This window comes from Sitodiplosis mosellana, unplaced genomic scaffold (assembly GCF_009176505.1).
Source record: "Sitodiplosis mosellana isolate CC-2019 unplaced genomic scaffold, AAFC_SMos_1.0 Smas_scaffold_6226, whole genome shotgun sequence".
Lineage (NCBI taxonomy): Eukaryota > Metazoa > Arthropoda > Insecta > Diptera > Cecidomyiidae > Sitodiplosis > Sitodiplosis mosellana.
Genome location: NW_022601467.1, coordinates 3,192,904 through 3,220,460, shown reverse-complemented (window position 1 = coordinate 3,220,460; position 27,557 = coordinate 3,192,904). Strand labels below are relative to the sequence as shown.

Genomic DNA, 27,557 nt, shown 5'->3' with positions numbered 1-27,557 from the left:
TGAAAACCAAAATGAATTACAAAATAAATATGAAAAATGTAAATAACGAAATCTGTTTAATTTAATCATATGTTTGGATTCAATTCCATTGGTTGTTGTTTTTTTTTTTCGTTTTTGACTTTTATTTTGATTTTAAAAGACTTTGAGTGGCCTTTCTAAGGTCAATATAGTAAGCATTTGTTTTTTTTTGTACTTTTTCCGTCTTCGAAGAGAAAAAATATCATCAACTAACTTGCTAAATGTTCAGAAACTATTGTAACCCTATTACAAATTGTAATTTACAATGATCACAGTTTTGAAGTTAACATTGTTAAGTTTGTTTGAAATGTGCTAATCTTATGCTACATGAGAAACCAATTTGTTGATCGCATGTCGAATGCAATTGAAGAAAAACTGGCAGCAGCTTTCGGTCCGTAGAGCATTGAGGATTGGCAAATGTTTACCATCTTGGTCGGCCACCACCTCCGCCACCAAAACGACCACCACCTCCACCACCACCAAAACTGAGAAATGAAAAAAATGATTAATTTCAAACAGTTTCCTATTGGAAGGTTGTCATGCAAAGTCAGTACTCACCGACGACCTCCACCGCCACCGCCACCTCCGCCCATGCTTTGTCTTTCGCGCTCTCGGCGCTCTTGCATTGAGTCAAAACGAGATTTCATGTCGCGAAGCTCATCGGGCACATCTTGATCGGCTTCTTCGAGAATTTTGATCAATTCACCGGCACTGCCCCAATCACTACGGGTCACGTATGAAATACTTTTGCCAGTTTTACCAGCTCGTCCAGTCCGACCTACACGCTGTAAATGCATGAAAAAATCCATTCAATTGAACCGAAAAATAAACTCGTTGATGTGATTTGCTGATGCAAAAACCGACTTACGTGAACGTATTCCTCGATATTGCGTGGAAAATCGTAATTGATCACGTAGCTCAAGTCTTGAATGTCAAGACCACGCGATGCCACATCGGTGGCAATCAAAATTTTCACCACCCCATCTTTGATGTCGAGCAATGCTTGCTCTCGATCGGATTGATCACGATCGCCGTGAATGCACGAACAACAAATGCCAGCCAAGCTGAATTCACTGCTCAAATCGTCTACTCTGGCCTTTTTACCACAGAAAATGATCGCCTTTTCTTCGGGATCCATTTGTTCTTTGACAAAATTCATGACCTGATTTGAGACACAGAGTTTAGTTTTATTTGATTTTGTTCCATTTTTTTTTCTTACCGTGCTGAATTTATCATCTTCATCGATGATCTTGATGACCTGTGACACGGAATGAACGGCGGCCAAATCCAATGTTCCGACGCACACTTGAATCGGATTCGACATGTAACGTTGTGCCAAGCGGCGAACACCAGCTGGCCACGTGGCCGATGTCATAACGGTTTGTCTGTCCGGCCGAATATTCAACAATACCTTACGGATTTGTGGCTCAAATCCCATGTCCAGCATTCGGTCAGCTTTTAGGAGTAATCGATGCAATTAATATAGTGCTTAGTTTTAAAACCAGTTTATTGACTATCGCTAGTAATTACCTTCGTCAAGAATTAAGAATGTAATTGTACAAACATCAATTACTTTGGCTTCGACCAAATCGTTCAATCTCCCCGGCGTGGCGATGATGATTTCGACACCAGTCTCAATGTTACTAATCTGTGCCTTTCGATCACCACCTCCATAGACGCACACACTACGGAGGAAAATTGAAGGTAAGCATACAAACTAATCGGGCAAAGCGAATAAACAAAACAATTTTCGAACAAACTTACGCTTTCATGCCACGGAACGAGTATTTTGCGACTTCTTTTTCGATTTGTAGGGCCAATTCGCGTGTTGGCGCCAAAACCAGAACATTCGGTCCACTGCGCGGGCGTGGAATAGTCTGGTACTCGGTGTGAATCATCGCGGGAAGGAGGAAAGCGAGTGTCTTACCTATGATAAAATATGACAATTGAATGTGTTTGTGACAATCCCTTAGATTCTATTGAAGAATTCAAGATTTTTCCTCCTTGTTAAACTGGACCTTTAGACCTTTTTCTTCTTTTAAATGAAACCAAATCGAATACCTGTTCCAGTTTGTGCGATACCAATCAAATCTTCACCTTTCATCAATACGGGCCATGCTTGTGCTTGGATTGGAGATGGCTTTTGGAAGCCTTGATTTGTGATTTGCTCTGTTTAGGAGAAAATGATTGAGACGATCGAAAGATTTAATGAAAGAATTTCCTTCAAACGATGCTAAAAATCGAAACTTACCCAACAAATCGGGATATTTGGCGAAACATTGTTCGAATCGCTCGATTGGATTTGGAATCGGAGACGAAGCATCGTTTGCACCATTTTCATCGAGGAACAGGCGACTGACGGTGATATTGTTGTTTTGACTACGAATTTCTTCAACATGTTCGGGTGACATGTTTGCGACATCCGGATGTTCCTCGTAGAATACCTTTTGCAATGGTGGCAGTTGTGCCCAACGTCGACGATTTGCTTCTTCCTGCATGCAATCAAATGTGTTGGTTTATTTCAATTCTGAATGGATTTTATACAATTTAAAAGCAAAAAGTTCTTTGAATTTAACTTACAGATTCGCGAGCGGCCGCTTGCCAATCAATCACTTCGAATTCCATGCGCTCTGGCTCACTGTTGCCCTGCTGCGGATTCGATCCGTAGCTATTTTGATGAGATTCATTTGGTTCGCCAACCAATTCTCTAATTCTACCAATGGCATTTGCCACATCGCTTTGACTGCCCGACACGGTGACAGTCGATTTTCCATTGAAGTTTGGATTTTTATCAATGTTAACCCTAACCTTGAATGTGTCTTGAATATTTCGGATTGTTTCACCGCCACGACCAATCACAGAGCCCACTTTGTCTGGGTAAATTTCGACCGTGTCATTTGAACGCGAATCATTGCTACGTGAGCTATCTCGATTATTGCGACGTTCAAAGTTTTGTGAACTGTCATTGCGAGAATTGTAGTTTCGTGAATTGTCGCTGCGGTCTGACTGTCGTCCACCACCACCACCACCGCCACTATTACGATCAGAGTTCCAATTTGAATTAGAACTGACCAATTCCATGATGTTTCTTTTGGCATCGTTTGCATCACGCATTGCACCTTTGACGGTGACCGAGACATTTCCATCTCTGTCAACGCTTTCTTTGTCTGTCATTCAAAAAATGGCGATGAATTAAATTCATGACGGTTCAAACAATGCACAAATAGGACGAATTAAATATGTGAATGATTTTTATGATTTATTCCAATAGCCCATTTAACACTTACCAATATTTATGCGGACATGGAATTGCTCTTGGAGCTCTTTGATTTTCGAACCTTGGCGACCGATAATCGAACCGACGCTTGTCTTGCTTACAGCGAATGCCACTTGGTTCTCTTGGCCGTCACTGGAATCCATGTAATTGTTGTTGGCTCGCTTACCATCTGAATCACCGCGATTGGAGCTACGGCTTCTTTGTCTGTTGAAACCATTGTTTGCCGTGTTCGATGATGGGCCTTCGTCCCAATCATCGTTTTGTTGAGCGGCAGCACGTCGCATGGGAGGCGGTGGTGCCATTTGCGGTTTTGGATCATCTTCTTCCCAATCGCTCATTGTGACTGTGTGTTCAATCAATGGCTACAATTTCTAATAAGAAAATCTAAAACAAAATCCAATTACCATTTGATATTCTGATTAAATATTCAGGTGATTTGCATTTTTTTCGTTGATTTTTACCTATTTATTTGCCAAAACGGTAAATGTGGAAAAAAAAGCACGTGTTCAAAATGTTCGTTGCCGTGCAAAACGCAATGTTTTAGTTTTGTCTGCACTTACAAGAATTTCACAATAGTTGCAGAGTTTCAACTTTAACTGTTTTGTTTATGAGCTGCAGAGCAAACGCACGCACACACAAGCATCCCGTTGTGCCGGTGCTGTATGTAGCATAGCGTTCGTTGTCACATGTCAAACCAGAAATCTACTCCTGCAATTTTGTTTGCCTATAATACCGACAAAACGGTATGAAAAACAAAACGAAGAATGAAAGTGTACCAACCATGGAATTCCAGATAATTTCGCTGTTATAAATTGTCGATTTAATTGTTTTTTTTTTCCACAAATCATACCGATTTGATGCGGGAAAAAAAGCAGGAAAAACAATAGTAGAAGATTTATGACAAAAGTACCGTGTACTAAAAATGGTAATCACAGCGGCATTTTCACATTCACATGCCGTACATGCATACTACCACATGCAATCGCATGCGGCTAACATAGGAATCTGCTACAATGCGTTTGCTGTAACAAACGACCGAAAACGTAGTAAAAATGTTAAATACTTTCTTCATGTGGATAAACATCGATTGATGGCAACCATCTTTGTTTATTAGGAGTCGACCATTTTCAGTGTGGATTCGTCGTAGAAACTATTCGTGTTCGTTCAACAAAGCATTTCAAACACGCATTATAAAAAAAAATTAAATATCCATACAATAAAATCAGTTTTGTTGCATCCAATTGTAAGTAAATTCGTGTTGTTTTAGATTTAAGAAACTTTTTCTTGGAATTGTTAATGGAAGCGACAATTTTTTTTTGGCGAAAAACGCATCCGACTGGGAATAAAAATTCATGTAAAATTCGAAGGAAATGGTTTTTTTTAGGACGGGAAGATTTTTTTTTTCCGAAGGGGGAGAAAGCTCAATGATACAATGCGCATTTACAAAAGAAACATGGTTATACCGAAAAACGATTATGGCGAATCGAATTTTTTTTTATTTATTCGCTATTTGTCATTGCACATTGGGATTTTGAGACCGTATCATGTCGTCCGACACAATAGTTAAGATGAAAAAAAAAATGAAAAGTAAAAAAAATGAAATACAACCGAAACAAACAAACAATTTTTTGCCCTTTTTTCTGTCTGTATGGGAAACCCAATCAATTCAATACCGCACACACTCACAAAATGCAACTCATAACACACAATTCAAATCAAAGAAACCAAACATTTAAACAATGTCTGAAGCCTGGCAAAACACAGACGGTCAACAAGCGAACCGTGGCTACAATGGCGGCAATCCAACATTCGGAAGCCGCAACTTTAACAACAGCAACTTTAACAGAGGACCACGTCGCGATAATGCCATGAATGGCGGTGGATACCAAGGTACGTTGGCTATTTTCAATATATACATGTACATACATATCCCAGACACCGTAGAATTCTATACATTTTTTTTTATGTCGATGCTTTAAGCGTCACATTCAGCGCAATTCTATCGGGTGAACCCCAAACGAAAAAATCAAACCACATTTTTTAAGTAAAGAAAAAACATGCGTTTGTAAATAAATTTTCAATCGTAATTTTTCCCTCTCTTTATTTTCTGTGCTGTTTCAACTGTGTGTGTGTGTGTGTGTGTGTGTGCGTGTGCAGGACAACGTCCAAGCTATGCCAATGGAAATGGCTACGGTGGCCAACAACGTAGTTTTGGGCAAAATGGTGGTGCCGGACGACCAAATTTCTACGGCGGTGGTGGTGAACGCCAACCAAGAATGAACTTCAACAACGGTGGTGCACCAAGAACCTACAACAACTTTGATCCAAACAGCGCATCAAGCAAAATGGACATTGATTCGAAGAAAGTCGGCATGGTTATTGGCCGTGGTGGCGGCAAAATTCGTGAAATTCAAGATAATTTCAACGTGCACGTTAAAATCGGTGAGTCATATCACGCTGTTTATCTGTCTCGCTTGTATTGCAAATCGTGATACATTCTCACGTAACCTATAATAATTTGTCTTGCCTTTCAAACGGGTTTCTAATCACAATTGTTTTGTTTCTTTTTCTTTTTTGATTTCGCATACAGATCGCGATCCAGGCCTGAATGGATTGACTGGCGTAACGATTCGCGGTGAAGAAGAATCGATTGCACAGGCCAAACAATTCATACAAGAACTCATAGCTGTCAAGTAGTTGGACAATCGAATGAGATGTTAATTCACTCGACATTTCATTACTAACACTTTTGACGTTAATATATTCATTTTTTCGCTATTTTATGTCATACAAATTAAAACAACACATTAATCGAATATTGCAAAGGGAAATAGAAATTGAGAAAAAAAAAGAAACAAAATAATGAAAAAACAAAACAACCGGAAATTTTTAGTGGTATGATCGGTATATTATTATTATGAGAACAAAATGGAAATGAAAATGAAAAATGAAAAATGAAAAATTAATAATGTGAAAAAACAGAAAACTAATCATTATAATAAAATATTATTGGCGAATATATGAAACAAAAAAGTACACACATCCCAGCCTATCATCATTGAATAATTGTTCGATCCTATTATCATCATCAAAGAAGGAAAACAACGTGTTTCGATTTTTTTTTCCCATATAATTTTTTTGTCTTGTTTCCGTTTTATTTGTCTTCGTTACAATATCTCAACGTTTAGAAAATGAAATGTTTTTTTTTTTTAATTCTAAAAATAAATACAAAGCTAAGTTTATTTGATTGATTTAACGGCCAGTGATGCAGCATCGTCTAAGTTTGTGGCCGATTGAATGGGGAGGCCGGAGTTTAGTAAAATTTCCTTTGCTTGTTCGGCATTCGTTCCAGCCAATCGTACAATCATTGGTACATTTGGATTTATCTTTTTAAATGCATTCACAATCCCGTTGGCAATGGTGGCACAATTCACAATTCCACCAAAGACATTGACCAAAATGGCTTTGACATTTTTGTCCTCCAATAGGATTTCGAATGCTTTCAGCACTTGATCTTCATTTACATTGCCGCCAACGTCTAAGAAATTCGCCGGTTCACTGCCATTCAATTTGATAATGTCCATTGTAGCCATTGCCAAACCAGCACCATTCACCAAACATCCAATGTTACCGTTCATCGCAACATAATTTAAATTATATTTCGATGCTTCCACCTCTTTCGGATCACTTTCGCTCAAATCTTCCATATCAAAAATGTCCTGGTGTCGGAATCGTGCATTATCATCAAAATCTAGCTTTGCATCCACCGATATCACCTGACCATTGTCTGTTTCGGCTAATGGATTTATTTCAATTTGTACCGCATCTAATTTTAAGAATAATTTCCACAATTTCAGAATCTCTTCGGATGCCTTATCGATGAGGTCACCGTTAAATTCTAGAAAACGTGCTATTTCCTGACTCTTTTCCTTCGTCAAACCGACCGTTATATCAATGGGAACCTTGAGCAGTTTTTCAGGCGTTTCTTCGGCCACCGTTTCGATATCCATTCCACCGGCTGGCGATGCGATCAACACCGGACCACTGTTATCACGATCCATCACTATGCACAAGTATGTTTCGCGGGTTATATTGATACTTTTTGCGACCATTACTTTTTTCACCTCAATCCCTTCGGGCGGTGTCTGTTTAATGATATAAAAAATATTTGGTTTTATTGAATTTTTCTGACAGTTAAGGTTTGGTATAGGTAAGTTTTGAATGTTTATTTGTTTCTCTATTCAAATCATTCATTTGGAATTTTTTGTGTTTTTTTTTTGTGAAAATAAATTTTGAATAAAAATATTTGGAAAACATACTCAAACAGTGTTTTCTTTTATCGAAATCGATTTTGTCCCATCTTTGAGGCTTTAAAATTCTGATGTGAAAGAAAGTCTTCCAGTCTGCACAATATTAACTCTAATTCACTGAACAAACTCAATTCGGAACTCGTGCGTACCTGTTTCGTGATGAGTTTGTTGCCAACCATTTTTTCGACCAATTGCATAACTTCATCGGATCTGGAATTTGAACGAGAGTCATGAATGAATGCTTTGCTTTTGTCCTATGAAAAATTGCTTTCAAAATCAATATGATTGTTACTTTGTGGTAATATGAACGCCTCCCTTGAATCCGGTGTCAAAGTGTCCTTTACCGCGTCCACCAGCCAAAATTTGGGCTTTCACCACATATTCTGGAACCTCTGTAAATCGATCGATCGAGTATTATGATCATTAACTCGTTATCAGTTATAAAAATATGGATCATAGTCCATTGAAGTAATAGCTCAAATTTATACATACTGAAATTGTCCAGGTTTTTGGTATTAGGTCCTTGTGTTCCATCGAGAACGCAGAATTCCTGGATGGCAACGCCACTCTCCTGGAGCAGACCTTTACTTTGATACTCCAGCAAGTTCAAGTATCTCCTCTGGCTTTGAAGCACCTATGCCGAGTAGGAAAATGAATGGAATCAACAAATTGTAAACAAGTAAAAGAGAAAAAAATCCACGGAATCACTTACATTTCGTACAAAATGCACGGGTCGTAAATATTTTGTCGCCAAAGCCGCCATTATTAGCCGCAGCTCTTTCTTAAAACACAAAGAAAAGCGTGGAAAAAAAGTCAAGTTGATATTGTTTATTTCAGATAGTACAATAAGAACGAGTTTCAATTCATGCGGTCAAATTGTAAGGTTATGTTCACATTGATAGCCGATTGGCTGTCAGTGCAACGATTACATTTGAATACACCGACTTTGACAGATGATACGAGACATTGCCTCTCTAGCATTGACGCGATTTGTGTGCACAATAAAGGAAAAAATAAAAATAAAACAAAAACAAAACCTATTTATTGGATTTTAACGACCGATTGAGATATTTGATAAAAGGCTTTTTTTGTATGAATTTTCGATTGAATTGTATTGATCAATTTAATTCAATTCCAATTGAAATAAATTGGATGGGCGAGGAGAAATAAAGAAGAAGAATAAAGGAAAAAAAAATCGGTTTTCAAGAGGCACACAATCATTAAGCCAAGCTGTGTGATGGAACAGCACAATAACATCGTCGTCATACGGGTTAAACAAATATACGAATTCATGATAAGCACAATCAGTAATTTGTGAATTTGAGAAGACGAAATGAGAGCAGAAAAATTGAATACTGACTCATCGCACGATCGTTCGTTCGTTCGTTTCAAAATCAACAGCTATCATTATTTTCTTTCAAATTGTTGTCAATTTGTTCTCTGGTTCTCTCTCTCTCTCTTTCTATCTTCCTCTTTCACACTCACTCCTTCATCTCTCGTATGTGTGTGCTACGTGCTGTTATTGGCGAGGTCATTTATCACTTTTATTTGCACATTATCTCATATCAAATGCAGAATATTATAGAAGAAAAAAAGCTTTTTGATATGCAAATACGCAAATGCTTTGCGGAATATGTGTTTTTGTTCCTGTGCGCAGGCTACAATCTTAAAATTTGGTGTTATCGCAACACGAATTCACGGAACAAAGTAGAATATTCAATGAATATCGCTAAAAGCCATACCGTTTTTATTCTTTTATTTTCGACAAATGCAAAAAATTAATCAATTCCAGAGAATAAGAACAAAAAAGAAACGGCCAGCTGCAAAGTGCGAATATTACGCTATTAGATTTCGATCATCGAATTTCCCATCTGGATGACTAATCTGAATTCGTACAATCAATCAATGTTTGCTTATTACTACTGAACTACGGTTCAGTATATAAAATGGTTCATGAATAAAAATGCATTTTGTTTTTTTTTTTGTTTTCAATCATTTTTTCTTTATATTTCGTAAGTTTATATATTTTGTTTTTAGTTGCCGTCATCGTCGTTGTGGTTACAAATAAACACATATATATATATATTAAATTACATACATTCGAATTCACCGAGGGAAAAAATAAGAGAAAAAATTACATTTACATATAAGGGTTTATCAATAATAATAATAATAATATATAATAATAGTAATAATGATAATATAATAATAAATTCAAAAGACGTTCTTACAACTAAGACATCTTGGTATCTAATCTACGGTTATATCATTGTTTTTTTTTGTGTTTTCCTTAACGCTTCGTTCTTTTTTTTCGTAATTTCTCCAAAAAAAAATTTGTTTATTATACAGGCGTGAGTGTAAGGTAATGACACTTTCTCACAATTTTTCAACTTCATCTCTTGATTTTTCATTTGTCAATTTGTGTCCTTTTTTTTCTTTATCCCCTTTCGTCGAAAATTCAATGCTCCCCGTGTTCGTTTTTGTGTTTTCGATCAAAAAAAAAAACGGTTGAATAATATATGATGTGTGTGTTGTTGTCAATTTTCATCAATATTATTAATTTTGTTTGATTTGTATTTGTACAGTCTCGTTTTCAATTGTACGAAAACAATCTCGAGAAGACTATGCCACGGACGAGTAGTTTGTTTGCTTGTCAATCTATTCTAGTTATGTTTCTTTTTGTTTCGTTTATTTTATGATTCTTGATTGGTTCACTACCATTCCCATTTCTATTTTTATATGAAGAACAAAAAAAAAACAAACGAAAAAATAAATTGAAAATGTCTTTCGATGAAAACTTAAGTAACTAAAACCATGCCTGCCTATAGACGAACAAGAAAAAAAAAGTACGCGGTTATCTGACTTATCAAATTATGTTTGTTATTTATGTTGTGTGTATGGGTTTTTATTTTTCTTCGATTGAGTGCAACTCCTCCGTTCGATTTGGTGACTCATGCACATTTCATAGTTTTATTTTAATCAATAGTAGTTGATTAATCGCTATTATAATGTGTGAATGAACGAAGGAAATGAAGATATTCATTTGACTTGGTACTTGGTTGGTATAGTTACAACATTTTGCTGCCCCAAAATGAGAAATAAAACGCTAACAACAACAACTGAAAAAAATGATCAAAATGAACATAAAAATTGAACAAAGGAAATTATTAATTTAACACAGCCATGAGATTTACAGTTATGTGAATTTGTTTCGGTTTTAATTTTTTTTTTTCTCATTTTATATTTTCATTTTTCTTTTGTCTGGGAGAGGATTCATTTTCTTCTCGTCCGGAACACAGGTTTTTTCGTCTCTCGTTCTATTTTTCTTCTCCAAGGAAAATGTTATTGAATTTGTGTTTGTGTTGTTGGTTTTTCTTTTATAAATTAACCTCTAAGTGGTGGACTAGATATTGAGGGTTAGTCAAAAACTTTTTGAAAGCAAAAAACACTTTTCGCTTTCATTTTTTTTTATTTTTTAAATGCTTTTCATCGTTTATTCGTTCGAATGGCGTGGATAATTTGTTCATGGAAAAATCAGCAACAAAAATAAAGCATTCGTTGGTTCTTTCCGTTCTTTCTTTTCTCTCTGCAAAACTCCTTGGATGACCTTATTCGATTTGCCATCCAATTGAATTTTCACATCCATTTTCTGACTGACTGTTGTTTTACCAACACAATAAAGAAGATTTTTTTTTACGTAAAAACGATTGATGTACAAAATGCCTCAAATTCAACACTTGAACTTGGGCTATTTATTCGATTTCATTCAGTATTTCATTCTTTTATAAAAATCATGATAAAAAAAAGGTTATATGTTCCTTTGTATGATAAGAGTTTTGGTTGCATCGATGGCTTTCGGTCATTGATTTGATACGTTTTTGACATCAATAAAAACTAAAATTTAATCAACATTTTTCATCGATATTTGTATTTTTTTTTTTTCGTTTTGACTCACGCAAGAAGTTATTGTTATATATGGCAAAATTTATGGCTTAAATTTCGTTCTGTAGCTAGTTAAAAAAAATAAAAAAAGAGAAAAAAAACCGTGCAAAACAGAAGAAAGTCGTGTCGTACATGTACTTGAAATGTATAGCTGCACATTTCATGGTGTATATCAAAATCATTTCTTTTGTTTGTGTCAGTTTTTCTTTCATTTCTCTCAAAAAGGTGATGCGAACACAAGGACTAGCTACAATGTTACATAAAACCAAAAGAAAAAACGAACAAATATGTAATTTACTACAACGAAGATCAGTTGGTTGGTTTGACTAATTAGCACGTTTATCATCGTGTGCCAGCGAACGATACGTTTTGTTTTGATTTTTCCCACCCTCACACAGAAATTGATCATCGAACGAATGATCGGCGGCCATACAAATAATTTGATTTGACTCTCTCAATTTTATTGTTGTGGTTGATGTGTGTGTATATATTAAAAAAATGGTTTGTATTGTGTGTATTGTTTTAGTCTCGTTCGTCAATCGGTGACAGCGTTGAACTCGTTGATGGTGACTTTGACGAGGACAACGATGATGATGTTGAAGAGCAATCGGGTAATGAGATACGTGACTTTGCCGAAAATTTATTGTGAATTAATCGTGCGGTAAACACATCATCGTCTTCTTCATTTTCCATTTCCGAATCGGAGCTGTTCGATGCGGATGCGGGCGGTAGTGGCTCCAATTTGCCGGCCGCACGTAAATTTTGCTCCAACTCCAGTAATTGTCCCATAAAATTGAGGTTGGGCGAAATGATTGGCCGTGCCAATTTCACCAATTTATACGCTTCCAGCAGCGACAATGATTTGTATCGCATCACATACGCTATCGCAATGGTTGCGCTTCGTGAAATGCCCGCTTGACAGTGCAACAAAACGGTTGATCCTTTGAGCCGTGCATCCTCTATAGAAACGAAAGAAAAGAAAAACAGAAATTCAAACATTAATGAAATAAATTCGTCAATTATTTTTTCGCAAAATTATATTCATGATTGGGCTATTCAATGTTGTTTTTCCCTTTAATATGTTTTATGTATGCCGTACACAGCAAAATGATAACATTGCCAGGCCATTGAATAATAATCATGGTGATAACCTTATTAAGAAGACCTTTTTTGTAATGCTCTTTTTCATATGTGCGATGATAGCCGAAACAGCCAATAACTATTCGTTTTGATAATGGGCTCTTTCTCTATCTTACAAAAACTGACAACTGTTGACATCATTATGCAAAAACTGTCTCATAGTTTGACGTGAGTCATTTTGAAATATTTTCAACTTTCATTCCGATTAAAAAGAATATTTTGATCTTAGACTATCAACTAATGCGCTTAGAATGTTTCCAAAAGTAATAAGAATTTCTTCTGTTCAACAAAGAAAAGCTGCTCGTTATGATGATGGGCTTAATATGAAATGTTGGCGTATGAATGGCTGGTGGATCACTTAAATCATAGTTAAAAACGAAACATGACGAAAATGTGTTGCGGCAAAACGCACACTTTTGTTGGAAAGGAAAATCGTTGTGGGCAGTTGTTTTTCTTAATGCGTGTAAATCACAGCCATCATATCAGAACGCCCACACTGATGCGTTGACGTATTTCCAGTTGACACGAGCAGGGGGGTTGTTGAATTTTACGTCATTCATTCGATAAACCAACAACAACAAGCATGAGCAGCAGAAAGAGGAGAAAAGAAAAATGCCACTATTCCATGTAACACGCAGATTTCATGTTCACAATTATGCAAGTTAAACATTATTTAGGCAATGGTGCGAGTATGTAACGCAGGCAAAGAAATGGAAGTAGAAAAAAACGCAAAATTATCGCATATCATCATGGATACACACACACACACACACACACACACACACACACACACACTATTTTCGATCAATTTGATTTATTATTTATCGGGGATGGTGTTATCAATGAAAATGTGTGCTCACTTGAATGGGCGCCACGTGTGTTTCATTGACGCTATTTGGTGCGACGCACATTATTCATCATGATTAAACAGTTTATGTGCTCGTCCCAGAACTAATATCGGATGAGTAAGACGACGAAGGGGTCGATTTCGTCACATTTCAAATGATTTCTGCAATTTGATTTATTTGCACTGATCCGTACGCTTTTATTTGATGTGAATTAATTTCTTGCACGGGCAAATATTTGCACAAAAGGACGTCAGCCGTTTTGATGATTGTCAACATCATCATCTTCGTCATAACCGGCCCGGTCGTCGAACGAAATCCAAATAGGAAAGTTATGTTTGAATTGAAAATATTTGTGTATTTGGCAAAATGCAGGGAATTTCAAAAGTTAAAGATAGCATTGCCAGCAGCAACAATGCAGAGACGATGAGGACTTTAAAATATTTCCATTGGAATAAAAACCGAGAGGGTGGTGAACTGGTTTTACTGCGTTTTTGTTTGTAAATGCGGTGGTGTACTTTTGAATCCCCTTTCCGTTAATTTCGAAAGCAACACAAGGCACCCGGGCTGAAGTCTGATACGGCAAAGATTGTGTGTCTGGCTTACCAAATGCAAGATGAGAAATTTGTTTCGAATAATAATCGGACATTGAATGTGGAAAACGGGTGAGCTTCCCTAATCAGACTGGTTTGCCATACCGTTCGTTGTCTTCTCTCTCTCTCTCTCTCTCTCTCTCTCTCTCTCTCTCTCTCTCTCTCTCTCTCTCTCTCACACACTCCCTGTGTACACTATATTTTGAGTAAATTTATGCAAACGCTGCCAACTAGGATAAGCCAATTGAGCTGATAAAACAAACGTGTTTGTTTCCGTTTGAAAATTTATCATGGATTTTCAAAATGGATGCAAATGTTTTATGCATAGTCCTTGGTGTATCGTATAGCTTCGTTACCCTCTGCTCTACAATATTTTCGGTTGAATATTTTCGTCTACGACGACGTTGAATCGCAAAAATTGTTGCAAGAGAGTGAGCGAGCGAATACGCGCGCACACACAAGCGACATAGCACCGAATGCAGTTCATGCCGAGGAGGTTGTTCACTAGCATAATTAGCATGATGCATGAGAGCAGTTCATGTGTTTAAATAGTGAGTTACAATGTTTTGCGTGTGTAATGGCTTGTACATAAGATTTTGGCTAATGAAAATCCGGAGCGTTGGCTACGAATTAGGCGATCTGCACACACATCGTCTTTCGGTGGTGTGTTCAGCTTAAATATTTATACTTGAATTAAATACGGAATGATGATGATGGATGTGTACACATTGAGCATGATTTCGTGTTCGGCAGGAAATAACAAGATGTTTTGTGTCTGATTGAATTGCAATTCAAATGGAACTAATGCGAAGCGTACAAACTGAATTTGCTGATTGTTTCGCTAAATTTTAAGCCGAGCAATTGTTTATTCACAAACGAATGTGTTTTGTATTGTGGCGAACACACAATCGCATTGTTTTCAATTGAATCAATTTTTCGAAATGATTCGTTCGCATAAAACGAGGAAAAACGCTCGATAATCATCTAATGCCATTCATTGTGCTCCAGCCAACGAAATTGAATATAAATATTATTGTCATTTGCACCACCGAACGGCCTTGCGATGCAAACGAACGAACGAATGTCTCGTGTCTTTCTTACAATTTTTTTTTCTTTTCGCTAGACGAGTAGAAACTACACAAGACACATGGTGAGAGAGAAAAATAAGAGAAACAACGAAAAATTATTGCCGTCATGCGACCATTTTCATGCAATAATTTTTTTCCCGTTTGTTCATTTTGTTGAATTTATGGTAATGCATAAAGGAGAGTCCCAGATATAAACACACACAAAGCACTCATTTCTCACCAGCGCAGACTATTTGAAAAACAGTACTTTATCATTTCCTATGCAACGGATAGCAGAAAGGAAACCGACAAATATATACAAGAAAGAGAGAGAGAGAGAGAGAGAGAGAGAGAGAGAGAGAGAGGGAGGGAGAGAGAGAGAGAGAGAGAGAGAGAGGGAGAGAGAGAGAGCAGAAAAAAGAAACCAGCTCACATTTGCATAGCATTCTTGTGGTCGGTCGGTCGATTTATTTACCATTTCTTCATGTTGGCATTAATAATCGTCTATTGAAAATTCAACACTGAATTTGTTCGCCAAGTCATTGCAATATATATATTTCAATTGCAGCCGAGCACCAGCATGAAAAACACCCAAACCAAAAAACAGTTCGAATGTTGTGAGCATAAGCGGCTAGCCAGCATGCGAAACAACACCGAAGAAGAAAAAAACGAACGAACGAAGGAACGAGAGCCAAACAAACAAACAAACATTATTAATACAGCATAAAATCGCCTCAGTTCGCAGTTGTTTTTACGACGGTTCGTAACAAGTTGCTCGCACAATAAAATCCACTTGAAAACGCCGAAGAAAAGAAATGGTTAAAATCCAAAAATAACACAACAGCCTTGTTCAACCTTGCCTTCAGGCACTTCAATGCAGCTCTTTTCGTATGCATTCGGACGACAGAAGAAAAAACAAGAAATTAATTTGAAATCTTGGCTCGTGCATTTGCAAATATATGTATTAAAGACAACTGGAGAGACGAAAGACGACGACGACGACGATGACAGAAGAATTGGGTGGAGAATGGGCAGCAGCAACAACACTGAGTGAGAGATGAAGTGAAGAAAAAAAACCGTCGAGCTTGAATCGAGCAAAAACAACTGAAACACATTCCTTTCTCTCGATCGAATGCAATGGAAACGTTACTTGATTTCAGTTACCAGCTTAACACACACACAAATGAGAGAGAGAGAGAGAGAGAGAGAGAGAGAGAGAGAGAGAGAGAGAACTGTATAAAAGCCGATTGTAAGAGATTGATTGAGTTTTACAGATCGAAAAAAGCACTTGCACAACATGATATCGAATCCACCGCAAACATTTTCGATTCCAACCAAATCGTATTCGCAGCGCAAATCACGGCGATCAAATCACACGGTGTAATCGGAGCTCTCGTCATTCATCTACAATTCTCATTTCTCTTCGGTTTTTCGCTCGCATTGGATTATCATACACATTAAGGGCAAAGTAATTAACAGCCACGATCGATATAGTATACATGCATAATGCCGAAAGGTTTTTCGAACCGCGAGCGAGAGCGTACTCCAGCTCGAACACTGAATTAAGAAAGTAAATCACATAGTATGAAATGAAAGACACACAATTTTATCATCGCACGTTAGGTATATATGTAGTTCATAGCGTTTGTAGTGAAAATAATTGCATATAAAGTGCAAACGCCGCATTTCCCTTTCGCGTGCGGTTTCCTTGCAATTGTTTGCTTGCAAAAAAAAAGCAAAATTCAAATGAAGCACACAAAACTGCAAACCAAACTGTACAAAATCATGAAGAAAAAGGAGAAGAAAAGGAAGGAAAAAACAGCAAAAGAGAAGGCTGCACACACAAAGGAATATGCTACATGCAATGGCATTGCAAAGCAACTAATAGATTATAGATGACTCATCGATTTCGTTATTGCAGCGCATGAGTTCGATGCAATGCAGAGTGACGTTTTTGATGTACATTGTGCTTGGTGTGTGATTCTCATTCGCTTCGAAAAATCCAGACAAACATGTTTTTGCTAGCGAATCATTTCTATGGTTTTTTTCTCTCTATTTTTGTAGCCGCAAATCTACAAAGCAAATAAAAAGCAGAAGATTCAGACTATTGGAGAGAGAGAGAATTATGCTTTTGGTACAAGCATCTTGGATGGCTGTTCAACTTGAAATCGTAATCAATAAATGCACAGTTAATCAGAAGAAGAAAAAAAAAGAATTCATGTTATAAGCAATACTTCCCGTCTGATTGAACCATTTTAAAAAAGCTAACTCAAGATTAACCAGATCGTTTTCTTCTTTCAATTTGAATTACATTCGTTGTGTGTTGTACACTCATTGTGCTGATAACGAAGGGCAATTGAAGCTATAACTGTGAAATAAAAGAAATGGTTTAAATCAAGCACTTTTCTGCTGTTATTATTATCAGGGCAACGCTTCATTTTGTCCCTGTTTCTCGGTCAGTCTGTCTCTTTCGCTCGCACTCTCTGTCACATCAATCAAGTGTTATCGAAATAAATGTACTCATTATCACTTCGGGTACAATGCGATGAGTATTCTAAGGCTCAAATCAAAATCATCGCGATAAATGTCACTCTTCGTTTCGTAATTACTTTGTTGTAACGAACCAAAGATTTCCAAACAACATATAGTTAATAAAAATTGTTAAAACGTCTCACAAATCATCCGATTGCGAACAAGACACACACACACCGAGTACAATCAATGGTTTTGGGGCATTTTTTCCATGATTATCGTTTCATGTTTGTCATCATCGCACAAAAGGTACATTCATTTAATGTGTCTTTTTTTTCTCTACCACAATTATCTTATCAGCTTATCACATACACTCGAACTGTGTGACAACATATATATGATAGCTGCGCTGCACTCGAAATGATTGCCTTGCTGCAATGACTCATACCCACTTATTATCAATACCCGTATTTTGAATCATTTCAATGTTGACCGCGGAAAATTTGTTTACTTCTAATGAATAGATAGATCACATTCAGTCGGTTGTTGTTGTTGTTTGCTTTCAATTTTATTCGCTGGAAACGGAAAATACGCTTAGAAAATTAAATCAAATGAAATTTCCGTTTGATCAAAATTGAATTTGGTTTGTAAAATCAAGCGCGCGCTCCCGCGCTCCCGCGCTCAAAACGCCCACAAAGGCACATGCAGCGCATCTAATGGTGAAATGATGTTTAAAATTTACATAATTCTTTTGTTTTTGAATGGAATTGAATTGATGCGGTCCCCATTTGTTTGTGGTTTTGCATCGCATCAATTTTGAGCTTATCCGCTCCGTTTCCGTCGTTGAGCACCGATTGACAGCCTTCGCTTAAATGATCTAAATTGAAATGGATTTGGGTAGCAACAGCGGCTGCGGTGACGATGGCGGCGACCATTATCAGTATCGAAGGCAACAACGGCACCCAAAGCACAATGAATTTCAATGAATTGAATTAAAGAAAATCGAATTCTCAGCAAAATGTGATCCTGCTGCCTGATTTGTGTACGTTCAACCACCCCAAAATACTTTAAACTCTTTTTAGTCAGTCAAAATAGGAAAAAAAAAATTCCATTTTTCCTTCAGTTCTTTGTGTTTTTGCCAAACAAAAGAATTGCTCCGAAATTTCGGTGATGCAGGGACAGAGAGAAGTGAGCGAAAAAAAAACGCTATGTGTGACTTGAATGAGCGATGACGGATTCGTAAACGTGCACAAGAGATTTCCGAGCCACGTGCAAATTTTACACCACGGGAACAAGTCAACGGAATCGTGATGATGAGGGGTTTTATATTGATGATTCATCGTTGCATACACACAGAACTACACACTCTCTCTCTCTCTCTCTCTCTCTAGCTCACTGTTCCAAATGCGCATTTAATGTAATGTCATTCCTTTGAGACGAAAATAAGACGCATATAACCTCGACGGCAGGGTGATATTACAAAACATTCCACCGACGATGCAATGCAATACAGGATCATGATGTTATGTTTTTTATGGTCCTCTTCTCCCTCTCCCACGTCCCGGTATATGTTGATATTCACACAACATCACAAACACAATTTCAAGTTGCAACAATGCGAGCTCGACGAGCGAGCAAGCGAACAGGGGATGAACGGGCGAGGGTTGTTTGCTTATTTCATTAATGCGGTAAGTTGTTGCGTTTGATACACTCTGGTGAATGTGCGAGCTGTACGCAATGTTTATATTTACCGAATCATTTGTAATTTGGTTGGAAGGCAGCAACCGTTTTTTTTTCGCTCTTCTTTGTTCATTAAGGAATAATAGGTAACACATTCCATGTATTGTTGCTGTTTGGGATGCCAATTCGATGAGTCGAAGCGCACACGCTTCTCTAAATACGAATCAAATGTAAAGTTTTAATTAGGATCGATGTGTTTTGTGAAGTTTGATGCATGACAAAATTTGAATAGCAAATGGAACTGGAATGGGGAGAGAGAAAGCAAAGAGAAAAGAATTGCGCCAGACGACGACGACATTTGCTTCAATTCTCAATACAATGGAGCTAGGCGAACGAAAGCGTACAAGGACTTGGGCTTTCATTGTGATCACCCACACGAAAGAAAAACCTTTTTTATATCTTTTACAGTCAACGGTGCATGAAATGCATGATAATAAGAACGTTTTATGTCATTCAGCGAAAGAGCACACACACACACATTTGGCTCAAGGCAACCGAAGAAGTGGGAGAACTGGTTGCTACGGATGTTGCGCAATGCCTTGGAAAGTATTTAAGTTTCTTTTATCATCACGGTACATCCGTGCTTGTATCCGTTCTTTCGGCGAAGCTATAGCTCACCAGTTAATACCAAGAGGCCGGAGCAATCCTTGCAACAGCAGCATCGTAAACGATGTTCACCACACGCCCGCGATAGGGGATACGAAAATTGACAGGGAAATGAAGAAAAGTCGAAGCTGTTGCATCCCGACTAAAGACTACTATTTATGTGTGCACGAAAGGAACGGTAATTCAGATTTCCGGACCCGATTATTTGTACGTTGGATTTGCTCTCGAACAGACGACAGAGAGTGGAAGAGAAAGAGAATATAATGTGGAGGGTATGTTTGCATTTTCCGTTTTTAAAAACAAGATGTTTAACGATAATGATAAATAAATGGAATCGACGTTTGCGTTTGATCGCCAACAACCAACGGAAATTAATGGTTTGTGCAGAAATGGTTCAGAGGTAATATTTATTCTTCTTTTCTTTCATTCTGCAAATGGCATCTGTGGTTCGATTTAGTTTGGTGTTTGTGTGCACGGCACCAACAATTGAGAGCACAATGTGGCCTGTGCAATCATCTGTGCTCCGAAAGATTTAATTGTTCTCTTCGGGGTCGGTTTGGCATTTAATGCATCAAGTGTGTTACTAACTGACTATCATCCGATAGAGAATTTCGGAGCATCACGAAATACCACAAAAATACAGAAGAAGAAATAAACCAAAACTAATTTCCGCTCCCGTCACACACAAACCATTTTATCGGCTTCATGTTTCCGGTAGCCTAAATGAGTGCCAACTCAAAAGGTTCCGAAATAAAAGCGGATGTGAGTCAAGAGTGAGAAAGAACGACTGAGAGTCGGGCATACAGAGATGTGGCCTGTCTGATCGCTGTGAAATTGTCGCAAATTTACCGACAAGACGAAATGGAAAAATAAAATATTGTACTCAAAACGAAATGAACCGTATTCGGTTTATGCATTAGCAAAAAGCAATTCGAATCAATGGATGCTCTCGCCGAAAGTATTACATCCGCTTCATTTCCACGTTAATTCATACAAATGCAAACAATGCAAAATCAATCGTGCGCATTCAAAATTGAAGCGCGTACAATCAATTCACTCGATGCACATCTCAATTTCTCTCGCGAGAGAGGTGGATAGATTCTGTTTCGATTGTTTTCTATATTTAAATTTTAATTGGCCACTTGCATGCAATCGACAGACAAAACAAACTCACCCCGAATTCAGAGTACAGTCTTCTCCAGATCCAAAATAGCACAACTTACAAGTTTTTTGCGTCTATTTTTTTTCTCGCTTGCAAACAAATGAAAATAGCGACAGATAGACAACACAAACGAAAACAAAAAAAATGATTGCGTGCATCGTTAGGCACACGAAAAACAATAATAACGGAGACATTGAAGTGAAGAGAAGAGAGAAAAAATAATAACATTCTATTCATCGTTTGCCTATGAAACTACAATCGTCAATTATTATCTTGATTATTATTGTAGTCGGATGCAAGCGAATGCGCGCGCGAGTGCGCAATTTTCTCGTATTTACTTTCAATCAATGGATCAACGTAAAACAACAGCAGTATTTATTCAAATTGTGTAAAAGTGCATCCATTTGAGCCATAGTGTGATGTGATGGCAGATCGCTGATTGGCGATAACATTTGTTTCCATATTCATTGGTTGCATTCGAGTGAATTCATTGATCACACGGATCAATGTGAAAATATGGTGGAATCGGGTCATTCAGGTGAACTGAATGATGATGAGTTGTTGGATTATACGATTGTAAAAAAAGCGGCTCAGTCTCGTGTAAAGCGAAAGAAACCGACAGCAACCACAAATAAATAAATATTCCATTCAAGAACGAATGTATGATTCGTATTTAATTTCACAATGGAGTGCTAAAAATCACATGGTCTCCGTTTTTGACACAGTCACATATACGGAGCATTATTCATCGTTTGTTGATTGTGTCTCATCAAATGGAACTGTTGAATGCGGAAAAAAAACATACACACGTATTATTGTACAATTCCGAATTGTTGAATGACTAGTTTCGGACAAATGCCATTGTTTTTTGTCATTTTAATTATTATCAAAATTCTACGGATGCCGTCGAAGTTTTTGTTTTCATTCGTTTATACATCTATCTATCTATCTATCTATCTATCTCATTTTTGTAAATATCAACGTCTCAAAAGCAGTAGATTCAGTTAATGTGTGTCAACGGAAAAGAATTGCCGTTCGTGCATTTTTTTATTTTCTTGAACACACATCTACTCGTGCATGAGAGTAAACGTCAAATTTAGTGAATCATCATCGCGTCGCGTATGTTTTTATTCGGAATAGTTTGAAGGCTAAACTCTATTGTCAGCTGTAGCAGCAGCAAATCAACAAAAATTTCGTCGTAATTTATCGAGCAGAGTTGGGAGAGACAATTGCCTAGCGAATTGGTTGACTTGAAATCGGTTTTTTTTTTTTGCAAACTTGAAAATTCCAAGTTTTTTTACGATCATCTGGAGAACTTGCTTTTTCGTTTCAAGAAAAAGGGCAATTCAGGTTATTGCAATTTTCATTTGAATGGAATATCCCAAGATGATTCTATTACTTTACATTAAGCAAAAAACGGCTAATGATTGGTGTTTACATTTTGCTTGACCTTTCGTTGAGAAGCGCGTCAATCAAAAGGCCGAAATGCATGCGAAAAAAACAAAACACAAACACACACATAAAATTGGTGCGATTGATCATTTTGGTGAGTGAACCGAAAGGCCATTACACAAAGGCATTCAAAACATCACACACACAGAAATAAAAGCCAGTTTTTTTTTCAAACCATGCAGCTGGAATTTCGAACGTGTGTTTCTGGTTTTGTTGTCACGGGAATACTCAACGTTTTTCCCCCCGAAAAAAAAAATATATCAATAGACTGATTCATTGATGCCGGTTTAGAAGAATTCTCAAACGAGAGCGATGAGCGATCGCATTTAATCGCACATGGTTTTGCACTTCGCTGGAAATGCGAATGAGATACGAGAACGCGCGCTCGCGCATACATGTTGGCAGCTTGAGAGAAGAAAAAAAAGCAAAAACAACACCCAAGAGAAAAAGTTCAACCGTTTTGCCGCCAAATACAATGTAAGTGTGGCTACTACCATGCAATTTGATGGGTTTTCTGTTAATTTTGCTGGTGCTGTTGTTTAGCAGCCATTGTATATTTTCTTTTCGTTTCTTTCTCTCAGTTGTGCGTGTTTTGTTTTCTTCGCTTACACATTTTGATGATGATGCTGTTGCTCCTGTGAGTATGTTACATTCGCGGAATCGCTTGTTTATACGGTTTTTTTTCCTTTTTCTTGCACTCTTGTCTCATCTCTCTGTTCATTTTTATCGCTCCCTTTTTTAACGTTACATTTAACGACTAATGTGCGGACATTAAATAAACCGACATTATTAATAGCAATTTAAGCAACGAGAAACACACTAACGCAATACACATAAACGGCTGCTGCTGATGGTGCTAGTACGGCGTTTGCAGGAATTTCCTTCAATTCCACAGAATTCGCTAGTTGTATCAGAAAAGTACTCTCTCGGCTGGCGACTCTCTTTTCACGGAATTTTCTGGTCTGTTCGATTTGTTGTTACTATTGTTGTTGTCATATTTTTTTTCTTCTATAAACTCATTGGGAATACACACACACACGCACACACACACACACACACACATGTATTTCATTTCAAAAACAAATGTGTATTGCAATAAGATCGTTGTCGCGTATGTCAGAGACGGCGAACGGAAAACGGAACACGTCAAAAGGGACGGTTCATACGGAGATAGAAAGAGAGAGAGAGAGCGAGATCATACGGTATTGTATTTACATTGAAACATGATGACGAAGCGATACAACGAATTCATTCAATAGTCTTTTTTAAACTTTGAACGGATTTATTGCGCAAATAGAATCACGAGATTATTATGTGTTCAAATGTATCTGGAAGACGACAACGACGACGAGAGAGATGATGACGAAGAGAGATGATCGTTTCGATAGAAATTTGTGTGTGAGCATTTTTCCCCAGTCGATCATTCTGACTCTCTGGGTGTGTGTGTGTGTGTGTGTGTGCTTGCGTTCTTGGTAATTGTGTTTATTCATTTTAATCGCACAAATGATTAATTCACGACGCAACCGTAGACTGAAACAATTACATCTGATCTATTTGTCAGAGTTTGAACTTTTAGCCAGAGCCGTTTGCATTGTACGCGGAGCACAGATAGGCATGCGAATGCGAGAAGGAGGGAGCACGCGTACACACATTCGTTGCAAATACTACACAGTAAAACACTTTTCACATATTTGTATGATTAACAATTCTCTTATGAATCACGTACCGTAGTTGTTGGATTTTTATTTAAAATAATCCCTGTTAAACGGGTTCAAATATGCGTAAGCCGGGAACGGGAACATTGAACACCAAAACAAATACAATGCACTGCAAAACAAAAAATAATGCGACAACGGTCAATTATTCTTCTTGTTCGTCGAATCATTTTTCATTCGTATTGATTACAAATTAAATATAGAAAATATAATCAGAAATTGCCGTTAAAATATAAATACATAAATGCATAGACGTGTGGATTATAGTCTGTTCCAGCTGCAATTCCAATAATTATGTAACTGGAGATTTGCAATTGGATTCACTTGAATTGTTTGCTCAACGGAAACATGTATTCACAGAACTATGTTGAATGATGATTCAATGCCGTGCTTGGCTCACCACTCATGCCGCATTCAACAGAGATTTCACACTAGGCAGATTATGCAAATACGATAAACCATTCTTGGTATCGGTCGATTGTTTTTTTGAATGAGTTTTTTCGATAACTCACTTCGACAAAGAATTATGTGGCACAATTATCAATCTAGCGTTAAAAATAAACCAAAAAAAAGATTCTTCATGTGATTTTTTGTCATCAGTTTCCATTGTGTCGTTTCTTCTCGGGAAAAATACACAGTTATCAATTTGGTACTGAAACTAATGCCCAACACTAAATTCTCTCAATGATTTCCAAAAAAAGATGTATGACAAAAACAAAACATTCTGGTCAATGGATTAATATGACGTCACAGTGCTGGGACGAATGAAAGAACAAAATAAATTCACAAATACCCGTTCGTTTTATTTTGTTCTTCTCGTGCGCTTCTTCTTCTCATTCTTATTTGCACCAACTTTGAGCATAATTAATTGGATTTAGTCAGTGTTAATAAAATAGTTTGTGCGAAGCAACAAGTTGAATGCTTTTGATATGTTGTCGTCATTTGAGCGCAAAGAATTTTGCCGTTCATGACTCATGTTATATGGGCTGGGGCAGTACATTGATCCGGGTGTGAAAGAAGAAGAACTCTTCATTTCGTTTAATGGATATGTGTGAACGAAAATGCAACGAAATTGATCTTGTATTCAGTTTGACTTGCATTACGCATAATTCACAACTTTATTCGAACAAAAAAAAGAAGAAATCCTTTCTCCCCGAAAAAAAACCAACATTCGCCCCGATTTTAAATGTTATGAAATTGCGTATTTCCTTTTCTTTGCATTCCGAACAGCTAACGTAAACATACAAGCATATATGCGAATATTCCATGTCATTCAACATTTGGTTTGAACATCAGTCGTGAGAAATAAGCAGATGTGAAACAACAAGAACATGACATCCAGTGCAAATATGCGGATTGCATTTGTTGTTTTTTTTTTGGGCGCGCACATTCTCTTCATGTTTTTTCACTGCATGTGGATAGTTGGTGTGGTTTTTGTGGGTCTTGTCGCAAACAATAAGAACGACAAAAACGGAAAACCCCAAAACCGTAAATACTGAAGTGTTTTGAGAGTCTAATAGGAAAAATATAAAGCCGTTGAAAGGCGTTCAGGGTGGTTGAAGTGGATTTTTCCATTTATATAGACTTGTAAGTACCAGCCCCTTGAACATCCCTCTCTCTCTCTCTTGCACTCAGCTAGATCAATTTACAAGCGCTTCGCGGATCATCTTTTATGGTTCGTTGTACCACTAATTCAAGTGCGAGAGCCAGCGAACGAATGAACGAACGAGCCATATCCTCTTAAAGCCGTAAAATTCCATATCCTTTGTTTCCATTCATCGGATGGAAATCTTTACGGCGATGACTCATATAATGAGAGAAGAAATGAACGAATAACAAACGACAAAATACTCGCCGAAAAATTAGGGGGAATCACACACAAACGAAAGTACTCAGATTTCTTTGTATTCGTGTTATTTTTTTGTGCTGCTCATGTAATTGTTTTTTTTTTCATTTCAAAAGTGAAACAAAGAACAGCCGAATAGAAAAAAAATTATCCACAATAAATTAGGGATTAACCGAGTAAAAGATCCGGTAAAATGAGTCGTCAGTCTTTATTGAATTTGAAAAATAACAATAAAATCCAATTGTTTCGCATACGGCTGTTGTGTGTGTGATCAATTAACTAAAATTGATGTCATCGAAACGAATCACGATCAAATACCCGTAAATCAAGATCTTTCATCTGTAAATACTGGGGTCTTACAAGCGATTATGTCAAAGGCATGAGCAAAGTGCACACAAAACACAAATCATAGCAGCAGCAGCAACAACCACCACAGCAACAGAATATTTTGTTAATGAGACAAACAGAGAGAACGACAAAAAAAAGAGAAACATATCAGCAGTCGACGTCTCGTGGAAAAATAATTATCGACGCTTGTATCTGTGCGCAACAATAGAATGAAGCGATATGTGTATAAATTTGCTATTTCGAATAAACGAAGAAAACAAAACGCCAAAGGAATGACATCATTTATTGATTTGCGCCATCTTTATGCACACCAACGAAACACAGAACCAAAACCGAAGAAAGAATACGAGACGAAAAAAAAAAAATTCCAAATACATACGTCAAGTAGTTTTGGATCGATTAAGAAAATATCGGAATGATTAATCGTTAAAATAAATGGTGTGTATTGTATACATTGGCGTTGTTTTTCGGTGTGCCCGCTACTAATGATTGGGTTTCATCGTTTCAGCACCGAATTTTCACTCTCCATGCTCTCGGTTGCCCCGTGCCATCATATTTTAATAAATGGGTTTTCCTTGCTTTCAGCCCATCTGAATATATTCGATTGAATATTGATTCGATTGCTGGGCCAATCATTTTCACAGCAATGGTCAATAGAAAGAGACACGCACCGTATCATGTGGACAATTATTGGCCCTACCACAGATACGCAGAGTTGTTGCCGCCACTGCCACTATTATTGTTTTCATTGTTGTTGCTTTCGGTCGCTGTTTTTTTTTTCTTCTCTTCGTTCGTTTTTCTATTAAATTGTCGTTAACAGTTATGAGTCATTGTTTTTGATATACATCGCTAGCGATACGATCAATGCAATGCGCACTAATATTTGTTTTGAACTCTATGTATGTATGGAGCGTAGTATAATGTACAGCTTTATCGGAATAGTTGTATCTACGCAGTTTACACGCTCTGCCTCTCTCTCTCTCTCTCTCTCTCTCTCTCTCGCTCTCTCTCTCTCTGTCGTCGT

General features: G+C 37.4%; 4 protein-coding genes across 4 annotated transcripts in view; 1 reads left to right on the top strand and 3 right to left on the bottom strand.

Moving 5' to 3' along the window:
• Nucleotides 1-39: 39 nt before the first annotated feature.
• Nucleotides 40-5,002, bottom strand: LOC129578583 (probable ATP-dependent RNA helicase DDX43). Its single transcript, XM_055467355.1, has 12 exons — nucleotides 4,146-5,002; nucleotides 3,757-4,019; nucleotides 3,306-3,679; nucleotides 2,599-3,185; nucleotides 2,270-2,510; nucleotides 2,080-2,187; nucleotides 1,783-1,945; nucleotides 1,549-1,703; nucleotides 1,238-1,473; nucleotides 887-1,180; nucleotides 577-803; nucleotides 40-503 (listed from the first exon to the last, which is right to left on the bottom strand). The coding sequence occupies exons 3-12, from the start codon at nucleotides 3,631-3,633 to the stop codon at nucleotides 440-442; spliced, it is 2,403 nt and encodes an 800-aa protein (XP_055323330.1). The 5' UTR covers nucleotides 3,634-3,679; nucleotides 3,757-4,019; nucleotides 4,146-5,002; the 3' UTR covers nucleotides 40-439.
• Nucleotides 4,313-6,331, top strand: LOC129578594 (uncharacterized). The gene is made up of 4 exons (XM_055467389.1): nucleotides 4,313-4,538; nucleotides 5,017-5,185; nucleotides 5,453-5,737; nucleotides 5,886-6,331. The coding sequence occupies exons 2-4, from the start codon at nucleotides 5,035-5,037 to the stop codon at nucleotides 5,990-5,992; spliced, it is 543 nt and encodes a 180-aa protein (XP_055323364.1). The 5' UTR covers nucleotides 4,313-4,538; nucleotides 5,017-5,034; the 3' UTR covers nucleotides 5,993-6,331.
• A 73-nt stretch (nucleotides 6,332-6,404) lies between these two features.
• On the bottom strand, nucleotides 6,405-8,598 carry LOC129578589 (succinate--CoA ligase [GDP-forming] subunit beta, mitochondrial). Its single transcript, XM_055467383.1, has 5 exons — nucleotides 8,318-8,598; nucleotides 8,098-8,239; nucleotides 7,898-7,997; nucleotides 7,755-7,815; nucleotides 6,405-7,440 (listed from the first exon to the last, which is right to left on the bottom strand). The coding sequence occupies exons 1-5, from the start codon at nucleotides 8,366-8,368 to the stop codon at nucleotides 6,535-6,537; spliced, it is 1,260 nt and encodes a 419-aa protein (XP_055323358.1). The 5' UTR covers nucleotides 8,369-8,598; the 3' UTR covers nucleotides 6,405-6,534.
• A 2,720-nt stretch (nucleotides 8,599-11,318) lies between these two features.
• LOC129578591 (dual specificity protein phosphatase 10) overlaps nucleotides 11,319-27,557 on the bottom strand; it is a 37,359-nt gene continuing 21,120 nt past the window's right edge. The window contains exon 4 of the mRNA XM_055467385.1: nucleotides 11,319-12,506. Coding sequence (XP_055323360.1) covers nucleotides 12,070-12,506 — 437 coding nt within the window. The 3' untranslated portion in view covers nucleotides 11,319-12,069. The remainder of the gene's footprint in view (nucleotides 12,507-27,557) is intronic.